This window comes from Lissotriton helveticus, chromosome 4_2 (assembly GCF_964261635.1).
Source record: "Lissotriton helveticus chromosome 4_2, aLisHel1.1, whole genome shotgun sequence".
Lineage (NCBI taxonomy): Eukaryota > Metazoa > Chordata > Amphibia > Caudata > Salamandridae > Lissotriton > Lissotriton helveticus.
Window position 1 is genome coordinate 13,134,295 of NC_136064.1, and position 27,760 is coordinate 13,162,054.

At 46.7% G+C, this 27,760-nt stretch overlaps 1 protein-coding gene across 6 annotated transcripts in view; it reads right to left on the reverse strand.

The window, feature by feature from the left end:
* LOC144752023 (uncharacterized) overlaps positions 1 to 27,760 on the reverse strand; it is a 351,397-nt gene that overhangs the window by 22,738 nt on the left and 300,899 nt on the right. For 4 of the 6 annotated variants that reach the window (XR_013593998.1, XR_013593997.1, XM_078639981.1 and 1 more), the window contains 2 exons: positions 12,970 to 13,053; positions 10,865 to 11,005 (listed from right to left, as the gene is read on the reverse strand). Coding sequence is in view for 2 of the 6 variants with exons in the window: in XM_078639981.1 (XP_078496107.1) it covers positions 10,865 to 11,005; positions 12,970 to 13,053 (225 nt within the window). In the remaining 4 variants the exon portion in view is untranslated. The remainder of the gene's footprint in view (positions 1 to 10,864; positions 11,006 to 12,969; positions 13,054 to 27,760) is intronic. The other 2 variants (XR_013593999.1, XR_013594000.1) reach the window with 2 other exon arrangements.

Consider the following 27,760-nt stretch of genomic DNA (forward strand, 5'->3'; position numbering starts at 1 on the left):
CCATGGGATTGCAGACCCCACTCTCCTACACCTACTTAGATAGGGGAGTGGCTAGTAATGTGGGAGTAAACACTGTATGTAATGAATATGCTACTTACCAGTATGCATCTGTTCTTGGCATGTAGGGCTACTGACATTCATATCTATTGCATAGATTGCCGCCTAGTGTTGGGTCCGGATGATTGCACATTGTTGTCCTGGAAGAGTCTTCGAAGTATCACGAGATAGGTGGCTCCTCCCCTGGACTACAGTGCGCAAGGGCATCGACTCCATCCCCAGATCGTTTTTAGCCATTGTGGCAAAGATGGAGTGTAACACTGTGAGTGATGACCATGCAAAGAGTAATAGTAAGTGCTGCAGACGCTACAGGCGCCGGGGAGGAGGGCGGGCGATATGAATGTCAGCAGCCCTACATGCCAAGAACAGATGCATACTGGTAAGTAGCATATTTGGTTCAAGGCATGTGGGCTGCTGAATTCATATCTATTGCATAGAATACATAGCAGTCCCTCCATTAGTGGCGGTCGCCTGTGCCAGCTGCAACAGTTTGAGAAAGTGTCTTTAGAACAGCCTGCCCTACAGCTGCCTGCTGTTTGGAGTGCACATCTACACAGTAGTGTTTTGTAAATGTGTGTGGTGTAGACCATGTGGCTGCTCTACAAATGTCTTCTAAAGGAATATTTCCAAGGCAAGCCGTGGAGTCCCACAACTTGCGGGTGGAGTGCGCCCTTGGGGGGATTGTTAAAGTGCGCTTTGCTTTCTGATAGCAAATTTGAATACACGTAACGATCCACCTGGCTATACCTGCCTTGGAAATGGGGTTGCCTTTGTGTTGTGCCGAAAAGGCAGCAAAGAGTTGTTTCGTCTTCCTAAAATCTTTGGTCCTATCAATGTAATACATTAAAGCTCTTTTGACATCAAGAGTGTGGAGCATCCTCTCTGCTACCGACTCAGGATTTTGGAAGAACACTAGTTCTTCTTCTAGTTCAATAGTTTGATTGATATGGAACTGTGAAACCACCTTTGAAAGAAATTTAGGATTAGTGCGTAGCACCACCCGGTTGGAGTGAATTTGTATGAATGGCTCTTGGATAGTTAGTGCCTGGAGTTCACTAACTCGTCGCAGTGACGTAATCGCTATCAAGAAAGCCACTTTCCATGTTAAGAATTGAATCTCGCATGAATGTAGAGGCTCAAAAGTTGGACCCATCAGTCTGGTGAGGACCACATTAAGGTTCCATTCAGGAGCTAGTGGGGTCCTGGGAGGAATGACTCGTTTGAGTCCTTCTAGAAAGGCTTTAATGGCAGGCACTCTGAAAAGTGAGAGATGCTGCCTGTTTTGGAGATAAGCCGCTATGGCGGATAAATGTATCCGAATGGAAGCATATGCTAGATTGCATTTGTAAAGATGTAACAGATAACAAATGATGTTGTGAGTAGATGCATCCAGCGGGTTGATGTTGTGTTCTGTACAGTAAATGACAAACCGCTTCCATTTTGCTGCATAGCATGCTCTGGTGGTGGGCTTTCTTGCCTCCCGTATGATATCCATGCAGTCGGGAGGCAAGTTAAGGTAGCCAAATTCTAAGACCTCAGGAGCCAGATCGCCAGGTTGAGCTGTTGCGGATCTGGGTGGTGAATGTCGCCATGGCTCTGCGTCAAAAGCCTGGGAGTGAGGCGCAGCCTTTGATGCGGTACCACGGAAAGTTCCAGAAACGTGGTGTACCATGGTTGGCGTGCACACGTTGGAGCAACCAGGATGAGCGTCATCGAGTCTTGCTTCAGTTTGCGTGCCACCAGCGGTATTAGAGGTGCGGGGGGAAAAGCGTATGCAAATTTGCCTGACTAGTTCATCCATATCGCATTGCCCTGCGACTGTGGGTGCGGGAACCTGGCGGCAAAGCTTTGGCATTTGGCGTTTTCCCTTGTGGCGAACAGGTCTATCTCTGGATGACCCCACTGCTGGAAGTACGGGTGGAGTACTGATGGATGTATCTCCCACTCGTGCATTTGGTGGCTATACCTGCTGAGCATGTCTGCCATCTGGTTGTCCTTGCCTGGGAGGTGCTCCGCCATGAGGAAGATGTTCCTTTGAATGGCCCACTTCTACATGCTCTGAGCCAGATGAGACAACTGTGGAGAGTGTGTACCTCCCTGCTTCTGAATGTAGTACATTGCCGTCATGTTGTCCGTCCGGATCAACACGACTTTGTTGCACAGATGTACCTTGAATGCCTTCATCGCCATGAAGATTGCCATCAGTTCTAGGAGGTTGATGTGCATCTTCTTTTGCTGCGTTGTCCATAGTCCCTGCACCGTGTAGTGGAGTACATGAGCTCCCCATCCCTGGAGAGATGCGTCCGTTGTTAGGATGATTTGTGGCACAGGCTCCTGGAACGGTCGTCCCTTGCAAAGGTTGTGTGGATTCCACCAATGCAGAGAGTTGTATGCACGACCGGTTACCAACACTAGGTCTTTCAGCTGTCCGTGAGCCTGAGTCCACTGATGTGCTAAGCACTCCTGAAGCGGACGCATATGTAGTCTCGCATGCGGGACTATGAAGATGCAGGAGGCCATCATGCCTATCAACTGCATGAACACTCTTGCCGGAAGCGAGTGTTGCAGTCTGAATTTCTGTATCAGCAATTGAATGCTGTTGATCCTCACTGGATTTGGCTGTGCTGTGGCTGCCAGAGTGTTTATCGTCGCGCCCAGATACTGCCATATATGGGCGGGCTGAAGGTGTGATTTTGGGTAATTCAGTGAGAATCCTAGATCGTGAAGAAGGTGAAGGGTGTGGGACATGTTGGCGGCGCAATGCTGGGCTGACTTTGCTTGGACAAGCCAGTCGTCCAGATAAGGGTAGACGTGAATGTTTCGTCTCCTGAGGTGTGCGGCCACTGTCGCCAGGCACTTTGTGAACACCCTGGGCGCTGTAGTCACTCCGAAAGGGAGGACTTTGAATTGGTAATACTGATTGGTAATACTGATTCTGAATGGTGAATCTGAGGTATTTTCTGTGTGACGGATGTAGCGGAATGTGAAAATGTGAAAATATGCATCCTTTAGATCTAATGTGGCGAGGAAATCTCCCTGATTGAGAAACGGAAGTACCTGCTGCAGTGTTCTGATAGAATGTACTGGTTTAGGGGTCTGAGGTCTAGTATGGGTCTGAGGGACCCGTCCTTTTTCGGGATTAAGAAGTACAGGGAGTACACTCCTGTGCCTCTTTCTTCCACCGGCACGAGCTCGATTGCCCCTTTTTGCAGCATGACGAGTACCTCCTGCTGCAATAAGTGCAAATGCTCTGTGGACATAGGACGGTGTTTTGGTGGTATGCTGGGTGGAGTGGATGTTAACTCCAGACAATAACCGTACCGGATAAGCTTTCTGACCCACCTGTCTGTGGTGATGGATTTCGAGACCGGCAGGAACTGTTGGAGTCTCTCCCCTGACCGGTTTTGTATGGTCGGGGGCAGTGACAAGGCGTCACTGTTTGTTGGTGGCGGAGGATCGGGAGCTGTTGTTTCCACGACCTCTGCCTTTGGCGCTGTTTCCGCGATAGCCACCTCTATTTTGTTTGTTGTACGTGGTTTGCGCGCCTCCTTTATTGTACTGTGTTTGCCGGGACAGCTGGCCTCTGGAAACACCTCTATTGCCTGAGCGACGAAAAGAACCACCCCTGAAGTGCTGCAACTGGAGAGCCCCCATAGACTTTGCAGTCTCAGTGTCCTTTTTGATTTTTTCCAGGGTGATGTCCACCTCAGGTCCAAATAAGTGATCTGGGTTTACAGGCTGATTTAGGATGGTGGTTTGTATCTCCGGCTTGAACCCGGAAATTCTGAGCCAGGCCTGTCGCCGCAACATCACACTGGTGTTAATGGCCCTGGCCGCGGTGTCTGCTGCGTCCAGTGCACACTTAATAGAAGCATTTGAGATGAGTTTCCCTTCCTGAATGAGCATCTCAGCTGCCTCTTTATATTCATCTGGCAAGTGTTGTAAGAGGGTCTCAAGTGTATCGTAATGTGCCCTGTCATATCTGGCTAAGAGTGCCTGAGTGTTTGAAATGCGCCAGATATTGGCCGCTTGAGCCGCCACCCTCTCCCCCGATGCTTCTAGCACTTTAGATTCCTTGTCAGGGGGAGGAGCATCACCAGTAGTTTGGGAGTTTTCCCTCTTCCGGGCATTGGAAACAACTAGAGAGTCCAACGGCAACTGGCCCTTGATGTAGGTAGGGTCCCCAGGCGCCGGCTTGTACTTCTTCTCAATTCTGGGGTTGATAACCCTTGCCCTTGCCCTTGTGGGTTCTTTAAAAATGTCTGCAGCATGTTTCAAGACACCCTTCACCCTTCAGCATTGGCAGAGTCTTTACGGTTCTCTCAGAGGTAGAAAAGGTGTCAAACAAAAAATCCACCTCAATAGGGTCAGCATGGAGCTGGACATCATGATTTTTGGCTGCCCTTTCAATAAGCGCATTAAATGCCGCTGAGTCCTCAGTAGGCGATGTTTTCACGTTATACACTTGAGTGTCTGGGGCAGTTTGTGGATTCCCTGGGTCAGCAGCATCAGCCCATGTGTCATGTTGATCCTCAGGATCAGTGTCGGCAGGGTAGTTGTACTCATCATAGTCACCTTCACCAGCCTCCACATCTGAGTAAGTGGGCGAGATAGGAGCAGTGTCCTGTACACGTGGAGCTATTAGTTCTACAAGAACGGGTGAATCCTTGGAATCCTTCTTCTTTTTTAATGGAATTGAGTAGGACTCCATAGGCTGTGCTGGGGCAATCTTTCGCTTGTAAATAGAAAGTTTCCCCGTATGTGCGTCGATGAATTGTTCCGACTGCTCCTCAAGCAGGGGTTGTCGATGCTCTGTCCTCACAACCTTAGGTGTAGGCTTCGGCCCCGCGGACACCTTCATGGACCCCTCGACGACCGGTTTAGGTGCGAAGGCCTTCGGCACCATTTTCGGTGGCAGCGTAAACTGAATTGGCACCGGTGACTTTTGAGGTTTGGAGGCAGTCTTCGGCGTGGAAGTATCCTTCGGTCCGACAGCTTTCTCCTTAATGCATTTTAATGACTCCGACACTAGCTTTGCGAAGGAGGCGGACGGTTGCGTCGACTCGACAGGTCCCTTTGAGCCACCACCAGGTGCGGACTCGAGGGTTGTATTGCTTTTGGCCGTGTCCGGCCGAGGCGCAGGATCGACAACTTTTGTAGCTCCGAGTCCTTTGTCTGTGTCGACAGCCCTCGGTGCCGATTTCTTCGGGTCGACGACCTTGACAAGTGCTTTTGGTGTCTCAGTTTTCGGCTCGACAACCTTGACCGACTTCACTGGGTCAATAACCTTTTTTGACTTCGTCGGCGCCGATAGGTCAGAAGACTTCGAGCCGACCAAGGCAACACGCACTTTCGGTTTCGATGGCGCCTCTAGTGCTTTTGGTTGTGAAGACACCGAAGCTTTCCCTTTCGGTTTCGATTTTACCATTGGTGGCTCGTTAGAAGTGTCTGTAGCCGGGCCCTGAGGCGAGACTGTAGAACCCAGTGTAAGATCTTGGGTAAGGCCATGCGGCGATCCCTCGACCTGAGCCGTATGAAGTGTTTCAACGGGGCATAGCTCCTCGCTTGAGCTATCTTCCATGGCCCCCATCGTCGTCTCGTTGATGACTTCTTCAGCAACGAGCCTTTCTACATCTGTGTCGTAGTTAAAGTCGATCTCCGCTGCTGGATTGGACATCGGCTCTTGATCTTCCTGCTCGTCTGCCTCTTCATCGAAAATGTTCACCGGGTCAGGTGCCGTCTGCTGGGCCTCCTGGCGCGCCGAAGTCGAATCATCTTCTTGGAGCGGAAACGAGAACAAGCCATACAGCTCGCCTCATCGTGATCTGGCGACAGGCACTTGTTGCACACCGGGTGGACGTCGATGTGAGGATACTTCGAGTTGCACACGGGGCACCTCTTGAACGGGCTCCGTTCCATGATGTTTCGTCAAATAAGGTCTCTAGCGTCAACCGGGCCTTGAGCGCCGAAGAGCCACGCGACTCCTCGGGATGTTCGACTCGGGAACTACGCTGGAACAGAACAGGACACCGATCGCAAGACAATACCGACAACAATGTGCAATCATCCGGACCCAACACTAGGCGGCAATCTATGCAATAGATATGAATTCAGCAGCCCACATGCCTTGAACATTGTGGCACTTATCACCATGGTATATACTGATTCAAGTTGGTACCAAATTTCGCGGTTTGAGAGGATGCCTAATGGCTCACATTACGTCAAAGTTCTTGTTACCTATGACATCAAGGTAACTGGACATGACTATGCCAATTATACTGATGTCTAGCCTATTTTAATCACGTATTCCTGTCCTATTTTTACAAACGAATAACCAGCAGCGATTATAAATCCTTTTTACGTTTGGTTATTCCTCAACAGAGAATTGTGCTGTGGATAGTGTATTCACACTGTACTAATCCACAAGTACTGCATTGGCATTATACTGCTCATACGTGGCATGAAGAGTCACTTGGCAAAATACAAATTATAGCGGCATCCAAGGTATTGCCTCGTTGAGACCCTCTTTATCTGTGTTCAATTTATAAACCAATTTTTGTTCTTTCTTAAAGAGGTATTTACTAACATCTGTAGTGTGTTCTGGGATCATAGGTTGTTCTATTACTGTCCAAGTGAAGTCCGTATGTGTGTCCCACCGTCAGGAAATGATTAGTGAGGCGTGTAGCCTGCTTTCTACACCTGATGGTGCTTTTATGCTCTGAAATCCTGACCTTTATCTTTCTGGTGGTCATCCCCACATACTTCAGATGACATGGACAGGTTACAAGATAGATTAAATTCTGACTATTGCAGTTCGTAAACCGCCTTTGTTGCCACGTGCGGTTACTTCTAATGTGAATAGTAGTTGACTTCGATGTCTGAGGACAGGCTGCACAGTTACCACATGGGTGGTGCCCCTTAACAACTGGCATATTCCAAAGTGTCCCAACTGACCGTGCTATTTTCATTTTAGGTCTTGTATGCACAAGCTTATCCTTAAGATCAGGACCCTTTTTGCATGCTAAGAGTGGAGGAGTAATACCATCAGATCCAGTATTTAGGATGGTCCAATGCTTCTTGATTATCTTTTGGATCTCATTCGATTGAGTGCTGTAAGTGTTCACGCACGTAATTCTTATGTCCTTTTCTTTAGGAACGGAGGGTTCCAATAGAGCTTCACGATTGTTATTAGCTGCTCTTTTAAGGGATCGACGTACCAACTGTTTCGGATATTTCCCATCGCGCAGTTGTATCTCCAGAGCCCTAGCATGATCGTAGAATGACTCTCGTGTTGAACAGTTCCGTTGGATCCTTAAAAACTGTCCATACGGCAGGTTGTCTTTTAAAGCCTTGGGGTGACAGCTGTCATAACATAAGAGAGAATTGCGTGCCATTGACTTATTGTATAATTCGGACTTCAGGCCTGTCGGGGTAGCAGTTATCAGAAGATCTTAAAATGCTAATCGTTCTTGATGATGTTCCACTGTGAAACGGAGGCAATTGTTTCTCGTATTCAACCACTGATGAAACTCTAAGAGTTCGTCCGTCGTACCCCGCCACACAACCAAGATATCATCAATGTATCTTTTCCACGTCCGTATAGATGTTAAGAACGGGTTGGTTGATGTTTTAAATGTGGTCTTGTTCGAACTTGTGAACATAGAGGTGTGCCAAGCTTGGGGCAAAAACACTGCCCATGCTCGCCCCCGAAATTTGATGAAAAATAGTTTCCTCAAACCGGAAAAAATTCTCTTTCATGGCCAGGCTCGCCAGGTCCATTATCAGAGGGACTGGTGTGAATGAGTTCAGATCTTTTTCCATTAGCAGGTTTTCTATTACAGCCAGCGTATCATCCTGAGGTCTCGACGTATACAACGACTCGACGTCGAACGACACCAAAAGATCACTATTCATATCGAAGTCGATTTCGGGAAGAATCCGTAGTACATCTTTCGTGTCCTGTAAGAATGTTGGTATTTCTCTTACCATAGGACGAAGAAAAATATCTACAAAAGTAGACAATGGTTCCAAGAGGGAACCAATCCCAGATATAATTGGGCGACCAGGTGGTGGATGTTGGTTCTTATGTACTTCCGGGAGTACGTAAAAGTAAGGCATCGTAGGGTGTGGGGTATGTAAGTACTGAGCTTAATTGTGTGTCACCCACCCTTCTGCAAGTGCTTCTTCAATGATGTGACCAATCGTATCGGCGAGTCTCTCAGTAGGATCTTCAGTTAGTACCCGATAGGATCTGATGTCTTGTAATTGTCTCATGCATTCTTCACGATAAGTTGTGGTGTCAAGCAGGACCGTAGCCCTGCCTTTATCCGCTGGTTTGATTGTTACAGAGTCATCACTCATGAGATTCCTAAGTGCTTCCTGTCCTTCTTGGTGAAGTTGGCAAAGGGCCGGTGTTCTTTCTGGAACATTCTTTTGATGTCACTTTCCACTGCACTCTCGAATGTAAGCACTTTTGCAGGAATACCCGCTATAGGAGGCGTGAACGTAAAGGGTCTCTTGAGGCCGGTGTTTCTCTCTATGGTGTCTTCCTCTTCTCTTGTATTATTGGCAAAGAAGAAATGTAGACGTATCTTCCTAAAGAACCGGGCCATTTCGATTTGGGTCGAGAAGGGGTCACCGGTGTGTGTCGCCACTAAACCTAACCCTTTGTTTAGTACTCTTTCTTCTGTCTCTGTAAGAGTTCTAGAGCTAAGATTGATCACGAGGCTGTTCCCGTGCTCGGTCCCGACTGATCCTGTGGGATCTTCCTCCCACTCCTCAGGTCCATTGAGGGAGGGGGTAAGTTCCAATGTACTTGCCCTTGTGTTCGCCTCCTTCTTCGTGATCTTCAGCGGCCAAACCCTAAAAAAGGCTGCATGTTAGGATCACCGTGAAATTGTTGAGGGCCATACATGCCCATCTGAGGTGGAAACTGTGGCCCACTTTGCATCCATGGGTTCGGGAGCCACCATGGTGCAAACTGTTGTAATCGTAACCCCTCCAACTTCGACGGTTGACGGTTACCGCTCTGTCACCAGCCTCAGGTGAGCTGTGCTGATGACGGAGTGGTTCCGTCATGGCCCCGCACGCTCAATAGAACGCGCAGGCGCAAAATCAGCGATGCGCAGGCGCGTCGGGCGGGGCATGACGGAACGGCTCCGTCATCAGCACAGCGCCACCGCGGCTGATGACGGGGTGGTTCCGTCATCAGTGTCGAAAAGGTTATTTGTTATGAAGTTTCCTAATTTACTCATTTACTAGTCTCCTCAGTAGGAAATACTTTCAGTTTTCTACTTTGATTCCATCAAGAAGGCATTCAGATGTGACACACATTTGCCATAACTTCAGAATGTTAGCAAGCTAGTTGCTTATTAGATCACTGTAGTAAAGCTACTGCTCACCAAGCAAGTCTGCTGCTGGTATTGAAAGTGCATGTTTCAGTCTGCATGTCAGAATTTTTTAATGAAATAGAAGAGGATTTGAGAAGTCACTCAAAATGTGTCCTAATTTTTCTTTCTGCAGCACTAATCATACTTTCTATGGCAAAATGAACCCCCTCATTTTGTTCCTTTTTAAATTAAATGTTTTCAGACTTACCACTTCATTCCAATCAAGATGGCTTCTGGTGTGCCATACTTTTGTCATAAGTAAGATTGTTAGCGCTCTAGTTTGGGCTATACTTGGGCTACATCTGGGTGATATTTGGGCTACATTTGGGCTCTTTTGTCTCTGGTGGCCATCTGGTGGCCATCTTGGGAGACTGCATGACAGTATTTTTTAATGAAATAGAAGAGGATTTGAGAAGTCACTAAAAATGTGCCCTAATTTTTCTTTCTGCAGCACTAATCATACTTTCTATGGCTCCTTTTTAAATTAAATGTTTTAAGAGTTACCACTTTATTCCAATCAAGATGGCTTCAGGTGTGCCATACCTTTGTAATAAGTAGGACTGTTAGCGCTCTAGTTGTTCTTTAGAACACTCTAGGAGGCTGCAGTAGAACTCAAAGGAATCATAAATGAATCTCTGTCCTTGTTGGATGTACATGTTTTACTGAGAATGTCAGACTTCATTCTCAGATGACTGAGAAAGATAATGTGAATTTACAGAAAATATGCTTTCAGTTTAGCTTATAGATCCCCTTCCAAACCACTGTGGGAAAAGCATGAGATAATTGAGATAATAGTGTTCTTTCAAACATGATTCATGATATCTCAGCAGAAGGCTTTTTCACATGGTAAAATCGCCTTAGATTAGAACACACCACAATTCCTAAAATGAGTATGGTACCATCAACAAATGATTTATAATGTAACTAAAGTCCTAAAACCTTCTATTTACTGCAATGCTTTTTAATGAGGTGCTATCATGTATATTGGTCCCAAGATGGCTGCCAACACTTCTTGGATGAAGTGCTGACAGCCAATCAGATCACACGATGAGATGTGTGGTTAGGCTCCGCCCAGATATATATATATTTTTCTTTTGATTTTCTCAGGAACTACTGGAGGGATTTACACCATTTAACCAAAAGGGTGAAGTGCGTACCATACCCTATAATTTGCCTAAATTTGGTGTAATTCCGTTCAGCGGTTCGGGCTGTAGTCGTGTCTAATCGTCCTATGGAAATTAACATGGGGAAAACACGTTTTGGCTTTCTCAGGGGGTCCCTGAAGGACCCCAAAGGGCAATAAAAATTTTTTTTCTTTTTTAAATCGCGATGTGTGCGCACGGTGCACGTACGTCGGCAAAAAAAAAGACCAAAAAAAATACAGTTCAATAACAAGTTTGAGTGTTTTGTGTACCTACAAGTAAGTACCGATGCAGAGTATGAAGTTCAAGAGGAAGACTCTGTTTCCCTCATCTGTGAAATGTACACCGTCTCCTCTATAAATGCCTTGCTTGTTGTAACGCAAGTTGTTGTGGTATATAGAACCCATACCATAGTCTCTGAGGAAAGAAGAAACAGACTTATTCACATGTTTCCTTGCTTTCTCAATCTGTGGACAATATTGGTTGGACCAGTTCCATTTTTGCCTTTGGCATATATTAGAATATACAAAGTCAGTTTGTGGAAAAAGTGACATCAATTGCCCAAAGGTGTCCTTTAAAAGTATTTCCAGACCTACCCCAGTCAAAGTGCCTAGGTCATTGCCACCACAGTGCACATTTATGAGGTCAGGGTGTGGGAGATGCAAAAAGGATTTTACCAATGGCATCAAGTGGTGACATCTCAATCCTCTCTGGCCAATCCACATAACATCAAAACAACAAAAAAGGGGAGGGTAGAGGTTATGGATAGACCCTACCTCCTGTGAATCTATACATTAACAATAAAGTTCTATCCTTATTCGGTTGTGATTATTTATGTTTTTTTTTATATATATATGTTTGTATGTTCGTGGTGTGTTTGTTAGTAGCTAACCTCCAAATGTGGGGAAAGCACTATGTGTTTTTAAAATACCCCTCACACACTATGAATCCCATAGTGTCATGCTTCCACATGGGGGTCTTCCCGACCCTCTACGGGGCGGCCGTGCTCCAACCTAAGACTACGCAGGAGCACTAGATTATGTGAAAATAGACTGTGTGTGATTCAGTGATGATGATCTAAGTGATACTTTAAGGTGTGCAATGGAGAGGAAATAAATAGATTGAAAATTCCCTGCTAGTAGAAAAAATAGACTTTATTAGTATCTCTGGCTGGGAACGTTAAAAAAGGGGTGGGGTGGGGGGGAGAGGGAGAGGAGAAAGAAACCAAACTAATTATGTTGCACTTTCTACTTGGTCGACATGTTTCATGAGCAGTTCCCTACTGCTACATTCATCAGGACCTATTGTGATTCCTATTGCATTGAGGCTAATGGTTGTAGTAAGCCTATTTCACAACAAACTGACCGCAAAAATAGGCTGGTCAGCTAGAAGAAAAATGCCACAGAACAGTGGTTTATATACATGATTGTACGCATGATTATGTCATGGATACCCAGGCACGCAGTATATTGTGAAAAATATATCAGTTTTTCCTTTAAGGCAGAGGTGAAACACGGCATTAATATGTCGAGAAAAATATATCGCAGTGTTTTTTCCCCTCATTATAGGGCAACCAGAAATGTACTTTTGGCGCGCATTTATGATTCCACGTACTGAAGTTGTGTGCTTCACATAAAACTATGATACCTGTCTTCATATACATATTTTGTGTGTTTTTTGTCCCCCTATCTTTCCACAGATACCGCCGTGGTAATTTTTAGAGGACAATTAACCTCTAATAAGATATAATATATCTTTTTCTTTTAGCTGACCAGCCTATTTTTGCGGTCAGTTTGTTGTGAAATAGGCTTACTACAACCATTAGCCTCAGTGCAGTAGGAATCACAATAGGTCCTGATGAATTTAACAGTAGGGGATTGCTCGTGAAACATGTCGACCAAGTAGAAAGTGCAACATAATTAGTTTGGTTTCTTTCTTCTCTCCCCTTTCTTTAACGTTCCCAGCCAGAGATACTAATAAAATCTATTTTTTTCTACTAGCCAGGGAATTTTTTTCATCTATTTATTTCCTCTCTATAGCACACCTTAAAGTATCACTTAGATCACCATCACTGAATCACAGTCTACTTTCACATAATCTAGTGCTCCCGCGTAGTCGTAGCACGCCCCGCCCCGTAGAGGGACGGGAAGACCCCCATGATGAAGCATGACACTATGGGATTCATAGTGTGTGAGGGGTATTTTAAAAACACATAGTGCTTTCCCCACATTTGGAGGTTAGCTACTAACAAACACACCACGAACATACAAACAGATATATAAAAAAAACATAAATAATCACAACCGAATAAGGATAGAACAATCCACATAATATCCACATTTGCTAAATCAAGGTTGAGAAGGCATCTATTTGCTGCATACCTTTCACTCCAGAAAATATAGCTGTGTCCTACAATCCACACTCTAAGCATCTTGAAGGGAGATCTGGTTGTACTCAGATGGGCTCTGGAAATGAAATGGCAGTTTCAAAAGTAGGAGTTTAGAAAAAAATGTGGATGAGATTCAGTGCACTTGAAAAAAAAGAAATGATTGGTAGTTTCTGAAAATTCAACATTGAAAACTAGGGTGCATGCTACTGTTTTTTAAAAGGAGAAATGCTACTGGTTGAGAAAAAGCCATTGAAAGGAACATTGCACAGGATAAGCTGGTGTATTGAGAAGTTAAACACCCTTGCTGGTTTGGTTTGCAGATCAACTTTTCTTTTTTTTTTTTATTGCTCAGCTTGACATCATACTTTGTTAAATATCATACAAACCAAAAAATATTATGGCACTCCTTAAACAATAAAGAACAAGTTACTTACCTTTGGTAACGATATATCTGTAAGAAACAGTAGTTAGTATTAGATTCCTTACCTTGGAATATCCCCAGGCGACTGGATCCGGAAATTTTTGCGTAGCAGTACCCTTGCGTGTCGGTAGGCGTCGTCTGCGACTCCGCGTCTGTGCCGACGTCGTCGGAGTACTTAGATGCCGCCTCCGCGTGCTGACTTCGGCACATTGATGGAGAACCCCAGCTGGTGCAGGAGGTCTGCCGTAGTCTGGAGGTGGCCGCCTTCAACAACCAGTCGTCGAGGTAGGGGAAGACTGAAACCCCTAACCTGCGCAGATGAGCTGCGACCATCACCTTCGTGACTACCCGTGGGGCGCTGGTAAGGCCGAAGGGGAGTACGGTAAACTGAAAGTGCTTGTGGCCAACCGTGAACCGCAGGTAGCGCCGGCAGGACGGGGATGTGGAAATAAGCGTCCTGCAAGTCCAACGCTACCATCCAGTCTCCTGGGTCCAGGGCAGCCAAGACCTGAGCCAGTGTCAGCATTTTGAACCTCTCCTTCCGGAGGAAGCCGTTGACGTTCTGTAGATCCAAGATATGGCCCCCTTTGCCCTTCTTGGGTACCAGAAAGTAGTGGGAGTAGCAACCACACCCTACTTCTGGCCCAGGAACGCGCTCGATGGCCCCCTTGGCCAAGAGGGCCGTAACTTCCTCCTGCAATAGTCGCAAATGATCCCCCGATACGCGGTGGTATTGCGGTGGCATGGCTGGAGGGGTCGCTTCGAAGGGGAGGGAGAAGCCCCTTCGGATGATTTGCAGCACCCACTTGTCTGATGTGACAGTGCGCCAGTGGAGGAGGTGATGGCGAACCCTGCCCCCCACTGGCGTCACATGGCCCTGAAAGCACGGACTAGGAGGGTTTTGAGGCGGATGCTGCTGGGGAAGGTGTGGACTGACCTCGCAGTTGCCCCCTACCGCCACCACGGCGGTTTCCACGGCCGCCACCGCGTTGGATATTACCCTGCTGGGGCGTGCCAAGAGGCCCAAGGACCTGGCCGTAGCCCTGGAGTCCTTAAAGTGCTCAAGCGCATGGTCTGCCTTTGTCGCCAAAAAGGCGACGGCCATCAAACGGTGTGTCCACGAGTGTATTCTGGACATCGAGAAGTTGGCGGACCGTAAACAGGCCTGGCGACGAATCGCCACCGTCGTTGCCATCGCTCTGCCCAGTGAGTCGGTGGTATCCAGCCCACACCGGATAGAATACCGTGCCGCATCTCTGCCTTCCACAAGGGCCTGGCCGAGTTTAGCCCGTACTTCCAACGGGCATTCTGGCAGCACGCCCGCGACCGTATCCCACAGAGAGTGGGTGTAGCGGCCCAAGAGGCATGCGGTGTTGGAAGATCGCAGTCCCAGACTCAGGGAGGAGAATACCTTTTTGCCGTATTGCTCATACCTCTTGGATTCCGTCAGGCGGAGCCGACGGGAATGCGGTCTGGGAATTGGAGGCCTGGATGACCAGGCTCTCCGGGGTGGGGTGGGTGGACAGGAAACAAGGGTCACCCGGAGCCGGGCGGTGGCGTCTGGCCACGTTCCTATCCACAGGCTGCCCTGTGGCGGGCCTGGACCAAGTGCCCAAAAAAACGTCTGACAAGGCCTCACTAAACAGGAGCAGAGGCTCGGCCGAGCTTGACTGCGGTTTAAGGACCTCAGTGAGGCGGTTAGTCCTCACGGACGCGATGAGGAGCTCAAGGCCCAGGGCCTTGGCCGCCTTTTTCAGCACCACGCTATAAGCAGCCCCCTCCTCTGTAGCCACACTAGGAGGGGCGACAAAACCAGTGTCGGGCAAAGTGTCCAGACCACTGGCATTCCCAAGCTCTCCTGTCCAGTCCTCAGAAGACTGACACTTATGTGCCAGAGGGTCCCCAGACCCCTCCCAATCCTCATCACCCACCGCCTGGTACTCAGGCTCAAAAGATGGGGTCGGGTAAAAAAAAAAAACTCCCATCGACGTCGAGAGCGGGGCCGAGCGGCACCGCTCCGGCACTGGACCCGAATCGAGGTCAGGACCCGGGACAATGTCATCCTGGGACGACACCTGTGGGGCCGACGCCGGCGAGGTCGTGAGGTCGATCGGCGGCGACCCGGACCCAGAGGGGCCCTGCGGCGTCAGGACCGAAGCACCCGGCCCGCGTGGGGACCCAGTCGGAGCCGCTTGGCCTGAAGGCACCGCGGAACCCGACGGAGGAGCGAGCGACCTCATGGACATGAGAAAGTCTGCAATCTCCCCCGGCGTCGCGTCCTGCCCAGGGACTGGCGGGTATGGAGCAGGCCGCGACACCTGCGGCTCCAGCGGAGCCGCGTGGGCGCTGTCGCCCGAACCCCTGGCCGCGTCGTGCGAGCGTCGAGGGGAGTCAGAAGAGCGATGATGCCTCTTCGACTTCTTGTGCCTTTACCTGAGGACTTCCAGCCCGAAGACCGATGACAACTCCCGGAACTGTGGTGGCTCCGGCCCCGCGACCGGTCCCTCGACCTCCTTTCGGACCGGGACCTCGAACGGCATGGGACAGACTGCCGAAGCTCGAGTCGCTTACGGGACCACTCCCGTCTAGCCTTAGACGTCAGGGCCCGGGGCCGGGCGGTGGCGTCTGGCCACGTTCATATCTACAGGCGAACCTGTAGCGGGCCTGGACAAAGTGCCCAAAAGAACATCGGTCAAGGCTTCATTAAACGGCAGCAGAGGCTAAGCCAAGCTTGACTGCGGTTTAAGGACCTCAGTGAGGAGGTTAGTTCTCACGGCCGCGACAGGGAGTTCAAGGCCCAAGGCCTTGGCTGCCCGCGTCAGCACCACACTGTAGGTTGCCCCCTCCTCCGTAGCCACGGTAGGAGGTGAGACAAAACCAGTGTCTGGTGAGGTATCCAGACCACTGGCATCCCCGAATCCACCTGTCCAGTCCTGGGACTGACACTCCCGTGTCAGAGGTTCCTCAGACCCCTCCCAATGCTCCTCATCACCCATCTCCTGGTACTCAGGGGTGTCAAATGATGGGGCCGGTTCATTGAAGTAGAACTCTCCAAACGGCGTCGAGAGCGGCACCCGAGGGACCGGAGCTGGTGAGATCGTTAGGTCAACCGGCGACGACCCGCATCCAGAAGCGGATCCAGTGGGGCCCTGCGGCGCCGAGCCCGAAGGCGCCGGCGGCGACGGGGCCGAAGCACCCGACGGTGTCGGGGCCGAAAACCCCGACCTGCTAGGGCCCCAGACAGGTCCACTGGGCCCGAATGCGCCGCAGAGCTCGTCGGAGGAGTGAGAGACCTCAAGGCCATGAGGAAACGTTCGATTTCGGGCGTTGCGTGTGGCTCAGGGACCGGGGGGTGTGAGGCCGGACGCGACGCCCGTGACTCTGATGGAGACGCATGGGCGGTGTCACCCGAACCCCCGGCCGCGTCATGCGAGCATCGGAAGAGCGATGACGTCTCTTCGACTTCTTGTGCTTACCTGACGACTTCGACCCTGAGGAGTTATGTCGACTCCCGGAGCTATGGTGGCTCCGCTCCCGCGACCGGTCCTTCGTCCTGCGTCCGGACCGGTACCTTTCATGGCGCGGGCCGACTGCCGGAGCTCGAGTCGCTTGCGGGACTGCTCCCACCTAGCTTTCGAAGTCAGGGCCCGGCAGTCGGAGCAGGTCTTGTCGTCATGATCGACGCCGAGACACCGACGGTGAGGGTCCGTGACCGACATAAGTCGGTCGCAATCCTCACAAGGCTTTAAACCTGGCATCCCTACCGGCACCGCTCGGAGTCGAAGACTCGAAAGAATGATCAAAAAGGATCGTAAAAGTTTTAGTCAAAAAATGACTAAGGTACCACTTTTTCAGGATCTGCGCTGCTGGCGCAGAAAAAAGAAGAACTGACGTCAGCACGCGGAGGCGGCGTCTAAGTACTCCGACGACGTCATCACGGCGCCCACGACGGACGCGGAGCCGCAGACGACGCCTACCGACGCGCAAGGGTACTGCTACGCAAAAATTTCCGGATCCAGTCTGACGCCTGGGGATATTCTAAGGTGAGGAATCTAATACTAACCTGTTTCTTTCAGCTAAATAAATTACACATATTTGCACTATAAACAATATACAACATAGAAAATAACCAAAATAAACAAATTCATGGCGTTCAGTTGTGCAACCAATGTATGAATGGAGCCCATATTTTCTACCCCCTCTCTCGTGTCCTCTTCCCCCCTCTTTGAAACACCGCTGATTCCAAATTGTGAAGAGCAAGAATCCTTGCTCTCCAATTAACAAAAGTTGGGGGAGTAGGATTAATCCATTCAAAAGTTATAGTTAAACGAATTACAGACATAGCAATACAGAGAAAAGCAGTTTCGTGAGCTGATCTGGTTAAAAGACAATCATTATCACACCCTGGTATAACTAGCTCGGCTGGGATTTCTAGAGCACTAGTAATAAAAAATTGAACATCTTGAAAAAACAAAGCCAATTTCGGACATGTAAAAAACATATGAACGTCATAAGCAGCAAATTGTCCACATCTTGGGCACCCATGACCCCTAGAACCTCCCCTTTTAGAAATCTTCGCCGGGGTGAAATAAAGATCGAAAAGAGCCATATTGCTTTGAGAGCGTAAGATCCCAGAAATTAATACTGAGTTAGCGAACTCCAATATTGATGAAACATCAATGCCACTCTTTTACCGAGCTTGATATCCAGTCTTGTGTTTTGGGAATAAAGCTGTTAGTAGATTCTGATACAGAGCCCCAATGCGCACTTTTCTCTAGATAAGTTCCATAAGTGAATTTTTGAGAAGTGCAGTGGGGGTGCCTAGCAAAAGTTTGTCAATATAACCACGTATCTGTAGGTATTTAAAAAATTCATGTGTGCCTAATCCGTATTTTTCTTTTAAGAGTAAAAAAGGAGCCATATTACCATCGGCTAAATCCCCCAAAATACAAATACCATGTGCTCTCCACCTAATGGTAACAAAGTCTTGAAAGATAGAGGGTAGCAATCTAGCAGCCGCCAAAGGTGTATAAAAATTATAATTAGGAATTGCCCATTTCCGTCGTATTTTCCTCCAAACTGAATACATTGTTTGGATTACCCTGAACTTAGTTTTTTTTTTTTATAGTAGCTGGGTTTATTTTATTTTAAAAGCTTTATATAGCGCTGGCTAGACCCGGAGGTATCAGAGCGCTTTACATGAGTATTGGATCATAGTTACAGGTTACATTGTTACAAAAGTTACACAGTTCTTCGAGCATGGCAACATAGTTACTTGTAAGGTCGAGATAAACAATAAGCACAAATACGTAAGGGGAAAAGAAGGCAAGGTGAGAGATTCAGGGGAGGAGGGTTGGAGATAGGGAAGTAGACAGATAATGAAGGCGGGAAAGAGGAGGGGAGGGTGAAAGACACAGCATAGGGAGAGGAGGGGAAGTGTGACGGGGACACAAACCGCTAGACGAGTCAAGGCAACGTCCAAAGTTCAGTAAACTGTGATCCCAGGGGAAGTGGTATCCCTTCCATATCACTATTGTGAGAGGCACCTTTTACGCAGTGGACTCTCTCAGAGGGGTCTCTGAGACTCCAAGGCCTACATACTGGATCCTTCCCAAAAAGGGGAGAGGGAGTGCTTTGGCAAGGGGGGCCATACCATACCTCAAGTGTGAGTGGCTCCCTTGGCATAGTGGACTCACTCAGCAGGTTCACTGAGACTCCAGAGTATAAATATTGGATCTTTCCCCAACAAGGGGAGAAGGAGTGCTTAGTCAAAGGGCACAACGGACAGGGGGGTAGGCAGAGTAGCAGACTCAGGGGAGAGAGGATAGGAGCTATGGAAGAGACAATAGGGAGAGACTAAAAGAAGTCTGCCTAAAGACCGACTGGGTAGGTGAAGACCAAGGAGGCAATCCACGGCCCATCTCCCCTATAGCTAAACCAAGTATCTCTATCGGGCATCAGACAAAATAGTTCAGTCTCAATACATTGAGAGAGGAGGGAAGGAGAGACATAAATAGAGCCCAGCCCTATCTCAAAAATAGAAGGGGAGCAAGCTGGTACAATTGGAGCTCTTGCCCTAAACAGAGGTACAGCTAGATATAGCAACAGGGCTGACCAATTATACAACAGCAGATCGGGAACTGACCCCCCCCACCCCCTGTTCAATGGTACGCGCATCCACTGGGCCGCCCTCCGGGGGGAATGGTAACCCCAAAGAAACCTATTGCAACACCTTTCTGCTCGAGTTAGACTGGTCTGAGCAAATTCCAGAGGAATTGTCCTAAACATATACAAAAACTTAGGTAAAACAAGCATTTTTAAAACGTTCCTCCTACCAAATAAAGAAAGATGTAACTTATCCAGTCTACTCAAAGTAGAATTAACTGTTTAAATAATTGGCAAAATATTTATTTCCGGTAAGCGTTCCACTGCTGCTATGATTTCAACCCCCAAATATTTGGCGCTTCGTACCACTGGTGCGGCCGAAGGACCCATATTAGTAGATTGGATAAGCTGGTGTATTGAGAAGTCAGGAGGAACATAAAACACCTTAGAACTATACGTGATTTAACCCAGAAAAATGGGGAAAAAAAGAAATGGAATAAAAAGTAAATGGAAAAGCCTATGGAACAACGTAATCATTATCATAAAAAATATATTATTTAAAATCATTAAAAACAACTACGCTCAAGACAAAAAATGCTGGTATACGTAAAGAAACATATAACAAAAACCAGACAAGTGGCAAATAAAATCTTTACATAATAAAAAAGGAACAACAGGGACATAAACACAATGTTGAGATGAATTTGCGGCATGTAACTTGTTCCGAGCGCCCGGAACAAGTTACATGCCGCAAATTCGTCTCGGCAGCCAAATTATTGGATGTTATGCTAGCAGAAAATGTATTGCCACAACTGCAAGATCTGAATCAACTCTACTGAAACATGAAAACATATGAACGTCATAAGCAGCAAATTGGCCACATCTTGGGCACCCATGACCCCTAGAACCTCCCCTTTTAGAAATCTTCGCCGGGGTGAAATAAAGATCGAAAAGAGCCATATTGCTTTGAGAGCGTAAGATCCCAGAAATTAATACTGAGTTAGCGAACTCCAATATTGATGAAACATCAATGCCACTCTTTTACCGAGCTTGATATCCAGTCTTGTGTTTTGGGAATAAAGCTGTTAGTAGATTCTGATACAGAGCCCCAATGCGCACTTTTCTCTAGATAAGTTCCATAAGTGAATTTTTGAGAAGTGCAGTGGGGGTGCCTAGCAAAAGTTTGTCAATATAACCACGTATCTGTAGGTATTTAAAAAATTCATGTGTGCCTAATCCGTATTTTTCTTTTAAGAGTAAAAAAGGAGCCATATTACCATCGGCTAAATCCCCCAAAATACAAATACCATGTGCTCTCCACCTAATGGTAACAAAGTCTTGAAAGATAGAGGGTAGCAATCTAGCAGCCGCCAAAGGTGTATAAAAATTATAATTAGGAATTGCCCATTTCCGTCGTATTTTCCTCCAAACTGAATACATTGTTTGGATTACCCTGAACTTAGTTTTTTTTTTTTATAGTAGCTGGGTTTATTTTATTTTAAAAGCTTTATATAGCGCTGGCTAGACCCGGAGGTATCAGAGCGCTTTACATGAGTATTGGATCATAGTTACAGGTTACATTGTTACAAAAGTTACACAGTTCTTCGAGCATGGCAACATAGTTACTTGTAAGGTCGAGATAAACAATAAGCACAAATACGTAAGGGGAAAAGAAGGCAAGGTGAGAGATTCAGGGGAGGAGGGTTGGAGATAGGGAAGTAGACAGATAATGAAGGCGGGAAAGAGGAGGGGAGGGTGAAAGACACAGCATAGGGAGAGGAGGGGAAGTGTGACGGGGACACAAACCGCTAGACGAGTCAAGGCAACGTCCAAAGTTCAGTAAACTGTGATCCCAGGGGAAGTGGTATCCCTTCCATATCACTATTGTGAGAGGCACCTTTTACGCAGTGGACTCTCTCAGAGGGGTCTCTGAGACTCCAAGGCCTACATACTGGATCCTTCCCAAAAAGGGGAGAGGGAGTGCTTTGGCAAGGGGGGCCATACCATACCTCAAGTGTGAGTGGCTCCCTTGGCATAGTGGACTCACTCAGCAGGTTCACTGAGACTCCAGAGTATAAATATTGGATCTTTCCCCAACAAGGGGAGAAGGAGTGCTTAGTCAAAGGGCACAACGGACAGGGGGGTAGGCAGAGTAGCAGGCTCAGGGGAGAGAGGATAGGAGCTATGGAAGAGACAATAGGGAGAGACTAAAAGAAGTCTGCCTAAAGACCGACTGGGTAGGTGAAGACCAAGGAGGCAATCCACGGCCCATCTCCCCTATAGCTAAACCAAGTATCTCTATCGGGCATCAGACAAAATAGTTCAGTCTCAATACATTGAGAGAGGAGGGAAGGAGAGACATAAATAGAGCCCAGCCCTATCTCAAAAATAGAAGGGGAGCAAGCTGGTACAATTGGAGCTCTTGCCCTAAACAGAGGTACAGCTAGATATAGCAACAGGGCTGACCAATTATACAACAGCAGATCGGGAACTGACCCCCCCCGCCCCCTGTTCAATGGTACGCGCATCCACTGGGCCGCCCTCCGGGGGGAATGGTAACCCCAAAGAAACCTATTGCAACACCTTTCTGCTCGAGTTAGACTGGTCTGAGCAAATTCCAGAGGAATTGTCCTAAACATATACAAAAACTTAGGTAAAACAAGCATTTTTAAAACGTTCCTCCTACCAAATAAAGAAAGATGTAACTTATCCAGTCTACTCAAAGTAGAATTAACTGTTTAAATAATTGGCAAAATATTTATTTCCGGTAAGCGTTCCACTGCTGCTATGATTTCAACCCCCAAATATTTGGCGCTTCGTACCACTGGTGCGGCCGAAGGACCCATATTAGTAGATTGGATAAGCTGGTGTATTGAGAAGTCAGGAGGAACATAAAACACCTTAGAACTATACGTGATTTAACCCAGAAAAATGGGGAAAAAAAGAAATGGAATAAAAAGTAAATGGAAAACCTATGGAACAACGTAATCAGTATCATAAAAAATATATTATTTAAAATCATTAAAAACAACTACGCTCAAGACAAAAAATGCTGGTATACGTAAAGAAACATATAACAAAAACCAGACAAGTGGCAAATAAAATCTTTATATAATAAAAAAGGAACAACAGGGACATAAACACAATGTTGAGATGAATTTGCGGCATGTAACTTGTTCCGAGCGCCCGGAACAAGTTACATGCCGCAAATTCGTCTCGGCAGCCAAATTATTGGATGTTATGCTAGCAGAAAATTTATTGCCACAACTGCAAGATCTGAATCAACTCTACTGATTGAGTGTGGGGTTGCTTTTCGTTTTTAAATACTCAACGCTCAAGCAATCTTTTGTCCTGAAGATGACCGCTTAAAACAAGCAGCGGTCGAAACGCCGTTGACGCTTTCTTGTGGCGCAAATTTGTTAAGGACATTGTCTTTATGTCCCTGTTGTTCCTTTTTTATTATGTAAAGATTTTATGTGCCACTTGTCTGGTTTTTGTTATATGTTTCTTTATGTATACCAGCATTTTTTGTCTTGATGTCGTGTTTTGGCAGCTCCTGAGTTAGCGTTTAGCACAGCTACACGGTCTTTTCTGTTAACTTGACCAAAACGAACGGGGGCCATTTTGAATCCCTCTGACTTCCGTTTCAATAAACATGCTGCCTCGTGGTCAGTGTGCCCTTTCGTCCCTTCTCGATACCCATGGTCACTAGTTTGCTCGGCAACAGGCTATTTTTAGTACTGGTCAAGCGCACATGCGCATTTCGCACCAATTGGTCACTCTTCAGGAATATTCACGCTAACTGACCAGTGCTGTTGAAACTCCTCCCACATGTTGGCTGTGTTCCAAAAATGACCTTATATGTACCTAAAATGTGTAACTTGTAACCGCCTATCTTTTTATTGCTATTAAACTATATAAAAGAGGTCGCGCACCGATGTTCGGTGTGCTACTTCTTACATTACCGAAGGGTGCTGTAGGAATGTATCACCACCCCATGGGGTCTTAATAAAATTGTCTTTTACCTTTTCCAGTGTCCGTGCCAACTTCTATACTAAGGTGTTCGAGAGTTTAGCAGAGTATGTAGGCCTGATTTGAACCCAACACCACAATTGGCGACCACGAAGGGACTCATCGGCGACTCGGAGGCCCGAAGGAGAGGTCGTGACGAAGGTTAGGAAACTCGCCATGGACGCGATCGCTGCCATTGAGTGACCCGAGTCTCGGCACCCACGGTGTGTTTTCCCTTCCTTCCGATCTGACCTTCCAGGTGGCGCCGGTCCTCGACTGAGATTCTGATCTTGGATTGTCGTGATGTGCCGTTTTGGCTGATTCGACCACAGAACTTGGCAGTTGGACTTTGGACGTTTGAAAAGAAAATTGGTAAGCTTTTGAGTGGTGAGGTAGTCTACTGACACTTACTGTGTTTTTTTTGAAACTTTGAATTTTGAATTTGAATCTGTTAGCTAACGTTTTGAATCTTTGAATTTTGAATTTGAATATGTGAAGTGCACCTCACATAGGCAGGCATGTAGGGATATTTCTCTGATTTATTTGATTTGAACAGTGCACCGTGTTAGGTGTCATTTTGTAGTATCGCGGTTTCGTGGTACTTTTTGAAACATGCCTGTTTTTAGCACACTCCGTAGGATGTGCTGTTCTGAAAATGGTACCAATTATCGATTGAGTGAAAAACAGCCGGCTCCCCCAGAGGGGACTCCAAATCGTGAAATGTATGTTAAATACGGTATTCCACCTATAATGTATAGTGCATTATGGCATAAGTATACTAAGACTGATCGTGAATTACAGTGGCCACTATATGGGTCGTTTGACCTTCGAAAGGTACAATATGTAGAGCAGTGCTTGTTTCAGCGAAGGTCTAGACAAGATATGTTTGATTGTGTGCGTACGTGGGAGAAAGAGGTGCGTGAACGAGCGAAGCGTGAGGAAGCCTTGGCGGAGAAAGTGCAGCGGAAGGCTGCACATGACAAAGCTTTACAGCTACAGGAGAAGGAATTACAGGAAAAGAAAGAGAGGGAGAGACGAGAACGTAATCTACAGGTTAATGGTCAATTCCCTATCAGGCGTCCTCTCTATCCAGTCCTTACTAATGAAACAGATGATTTTTCATTACTAGATCGTTGTCCGCCTCCGTACGTCGCACCTACGGCTCCGAACGAGGACTCGGACGAGGATAGTGATCGAACACAGCGTACCAGGTTATATACGGAACGAGCTACGGAATTGCGCTCGATTGCGCGAAAGCTAAATAGCAATACTGTTACTGTTTCTGATGTTACTAAACAAATGGAACAGTGGTCTGATAAGGAACGGCTGTATTTTTTAGATCATTTTGGAGATGAAGTTGTTGAGCGATATAGAAAATATTCTCTCGAGTTAGAACCTAAGGAGATATCTAAGGCTCGTGAGAATTTTCGTAAAGGTCTTTTTGTTCTTTCAGATGCGGACGACTTCTTCAAGCGTTTGCTTGAACTGCGTAGTGAGACGACACGGCTACGGGAGTTGGAAAAATCGAAGAATTCGTCTACGTCCGGAGCGACGGGGATATCCAAAGAATGCCCTATCTTTGAAACAGATAAGATCGCTGCGATTAATGTTAGACCTATGCGAGAAGCTGCACCTTTATATGTCCCTCATAAAGGGGATGGCACAGATGATGATAAAAGCTCCAAAGACGCGAAAGGGTATTTTGTATATAATTGGGTTTATACGCCTTGGAATAGAGCAGATGTTATGGCGCTTAAGAATGCGTTACCTGATCCCCGTAAAAACCCTGCGGCTTTTTATGAAAATGTTGAAAGTGCAATTTCTTCATGTATCATGACGTTAGTTGATATTGATCTATTTTTCGGGTTGATATTGCCCCCTGATATGTGGAGAGTAATTCGTAGGTTTGATGACCAGACGACTCTCGGGGCCACTTGGAAAGATATTGTTCAGGCTGATTTAGATAGAGAACCAGCATGTAAACCGTGTAAATTAATATTAGATCTTCCAGGTGCCATACTAACAAAATTAAAGACTCTTGCTCCCGCTAAAAAGATTGATTGGACTATATTAGCCTCGTGTAAGCAGAAAGCGGATGAATCAGTTTCTGATTTTTTCTCTCGCTTCGAGGAAGCGTTCCATGATTACAGTGGTCAATTATTGACAGAAGATACTGGCAGGCATCTATTCGTTGATAAGTATGTAGCTAATCTCCTACCGGAGATTGCGAAACGATTAAAAGCGAGTGAAAGTTCATGGACCACAGCAACCCCTGCTTCTTTATTGACTATGGCTCAATATTATGAAAGACAGGAATTAGAGGCGAAAGAAAGTAGTGATAAGAAGGCGAAGGATTTGAAGACGAAGGTAATGTTAGCTCAGGTTCAGGCTACGAGAGGGAATAGAGGAGGGCGAGGATCATACAGTAATGCTCCTCCCCCTCGTTCTGACATTTCTGTGAATCAATGTGCATACTGCAAACAGTTTGGGCATTGGATTACAGACTGTCCGGTGTTTCGAGAGCAGCGTAATTTGAGGGGACGAGGAAGTGGGAGATCTAGGAATTATTATGGAGGGTCAAGAGGAGGTTATGGCACGAATGATCGAGGAGGTTATGGCATGAATGACCGTGGAGGATATGGAGCAAGGGGTCGTGGTCAGTCAGATTATAATACGTTTGATAACCGCAATCAATATCAGATAAATGAGGGTGATCCTGCTGAACCACGGGATGAGCATTACGCATAGGATTGCGTAGGATGGGGTGTGGAATCGGTTGAGGTACCAGTTGATCAGAGGGGTCCATACATAGAAGCACATGTTTTGGGTTCTACTGATAAATTTCTGGTCGATACAGGAGCTACTCGTAGCGCCTTGTCCAAACACTTGGTTCCACGGGCTCCCCTGTCTGGCGAGGTAATTACAGCAATAGGGTTCGATGGAACACCTACTTCTAGCCCACTGTCTCAACCTGTTGCATTTCATGTTGATAAATTTGCTGCCCCTTGTCCCTTTTTGTTGTCCCCAAATACACCCGATAATATTATTGGACTCGATATGTTAAAACACTTTCGAGCTACTATTCGCTGTGCCCCAGAAGGAGTGCGAGTTGTGCTGAATGAGAATTACCCAGACTTTGAGCGAGTGTGTTTTCTCCATGAATCTGAAGTATTGGCCTCCTTACCAAATACGTTATGGGCCACTTCTGACACGGATGTGGGGCAGATGTTAATCCCTCCAGTACGAATTACTGTAAAGGAGGGAGTATCTTTACCACGTGTCCCACAATATAAGATTTCTAGAGAAGGGGAACTTGCATTAATACACATTGTCAATGATTTGATTTCTGCAGGAGTAGTTGAGGAAGTTTCTTACAATGTTTGCAATAGCCCAATTTTACCGATCCTTAAGAGAGACACAGATACTAAGGTTTATCGTTTCATTATTGATTTGAGGGAAATAAACAAGATAGTAGTGCCTCAGTACCCAGTGGTGTCTGACATCACCACGTTGCTTACGTTGGTTCCATCGACGGCAACTACTTTTACAGTTATCGATTTGAAGAATGCCTTCTTTTCGATCCCTGTACATCCTGACAGTCGATATCTATTCGGCTTTACATTAAATAATAAATCGTACAGATTCTGTCGAATTCCTCAAGGCTATACTGAAAGTCCTAGCATTTATAGTCAAGCATTAAAAAGACAGCTTGATTCTTTTGACTTACAAGAGGGAGTGGTTCTCATTCAATATGTAGACGATATCTTACTTGCTGCAGACACGCCAGAACAATGTGAGAAGAGTACCTTTGCTTTGCTTTCCTTCCTGGCCAAACATAATCATAAAGTTTCGAAGAAAAAGCTGCAATATTGTAGACCAAAGGTGACCTACCTCGGTCATCTTTAGTCTAAGGAGGGCCGTGCATTGACACCAGATCGAATTCAAGCAATCCTAGATACTCCAGTCCCTCGCACTCAGAAGGATGTTCGCGCCTTTATAGGTCTGACGTCTTTTTGTAGGCAATGGATACTGGGTTTTTCACATGTCGTTAAACCATTGTTGGCATTATTGTCTAAAGATACACCGATTCCCATTGAATGGACGGATGAATGTCAGAATGCTTTTGAGCAATTGAGACAAGCTCTTTGTTCTGCACCAGTGTTGGGTACACCTGATTACACGAAGATCTTTACATTATATGTACACGAGAAGGATGGGTGCGCATTGTCAATGTTAGTGCAGACAC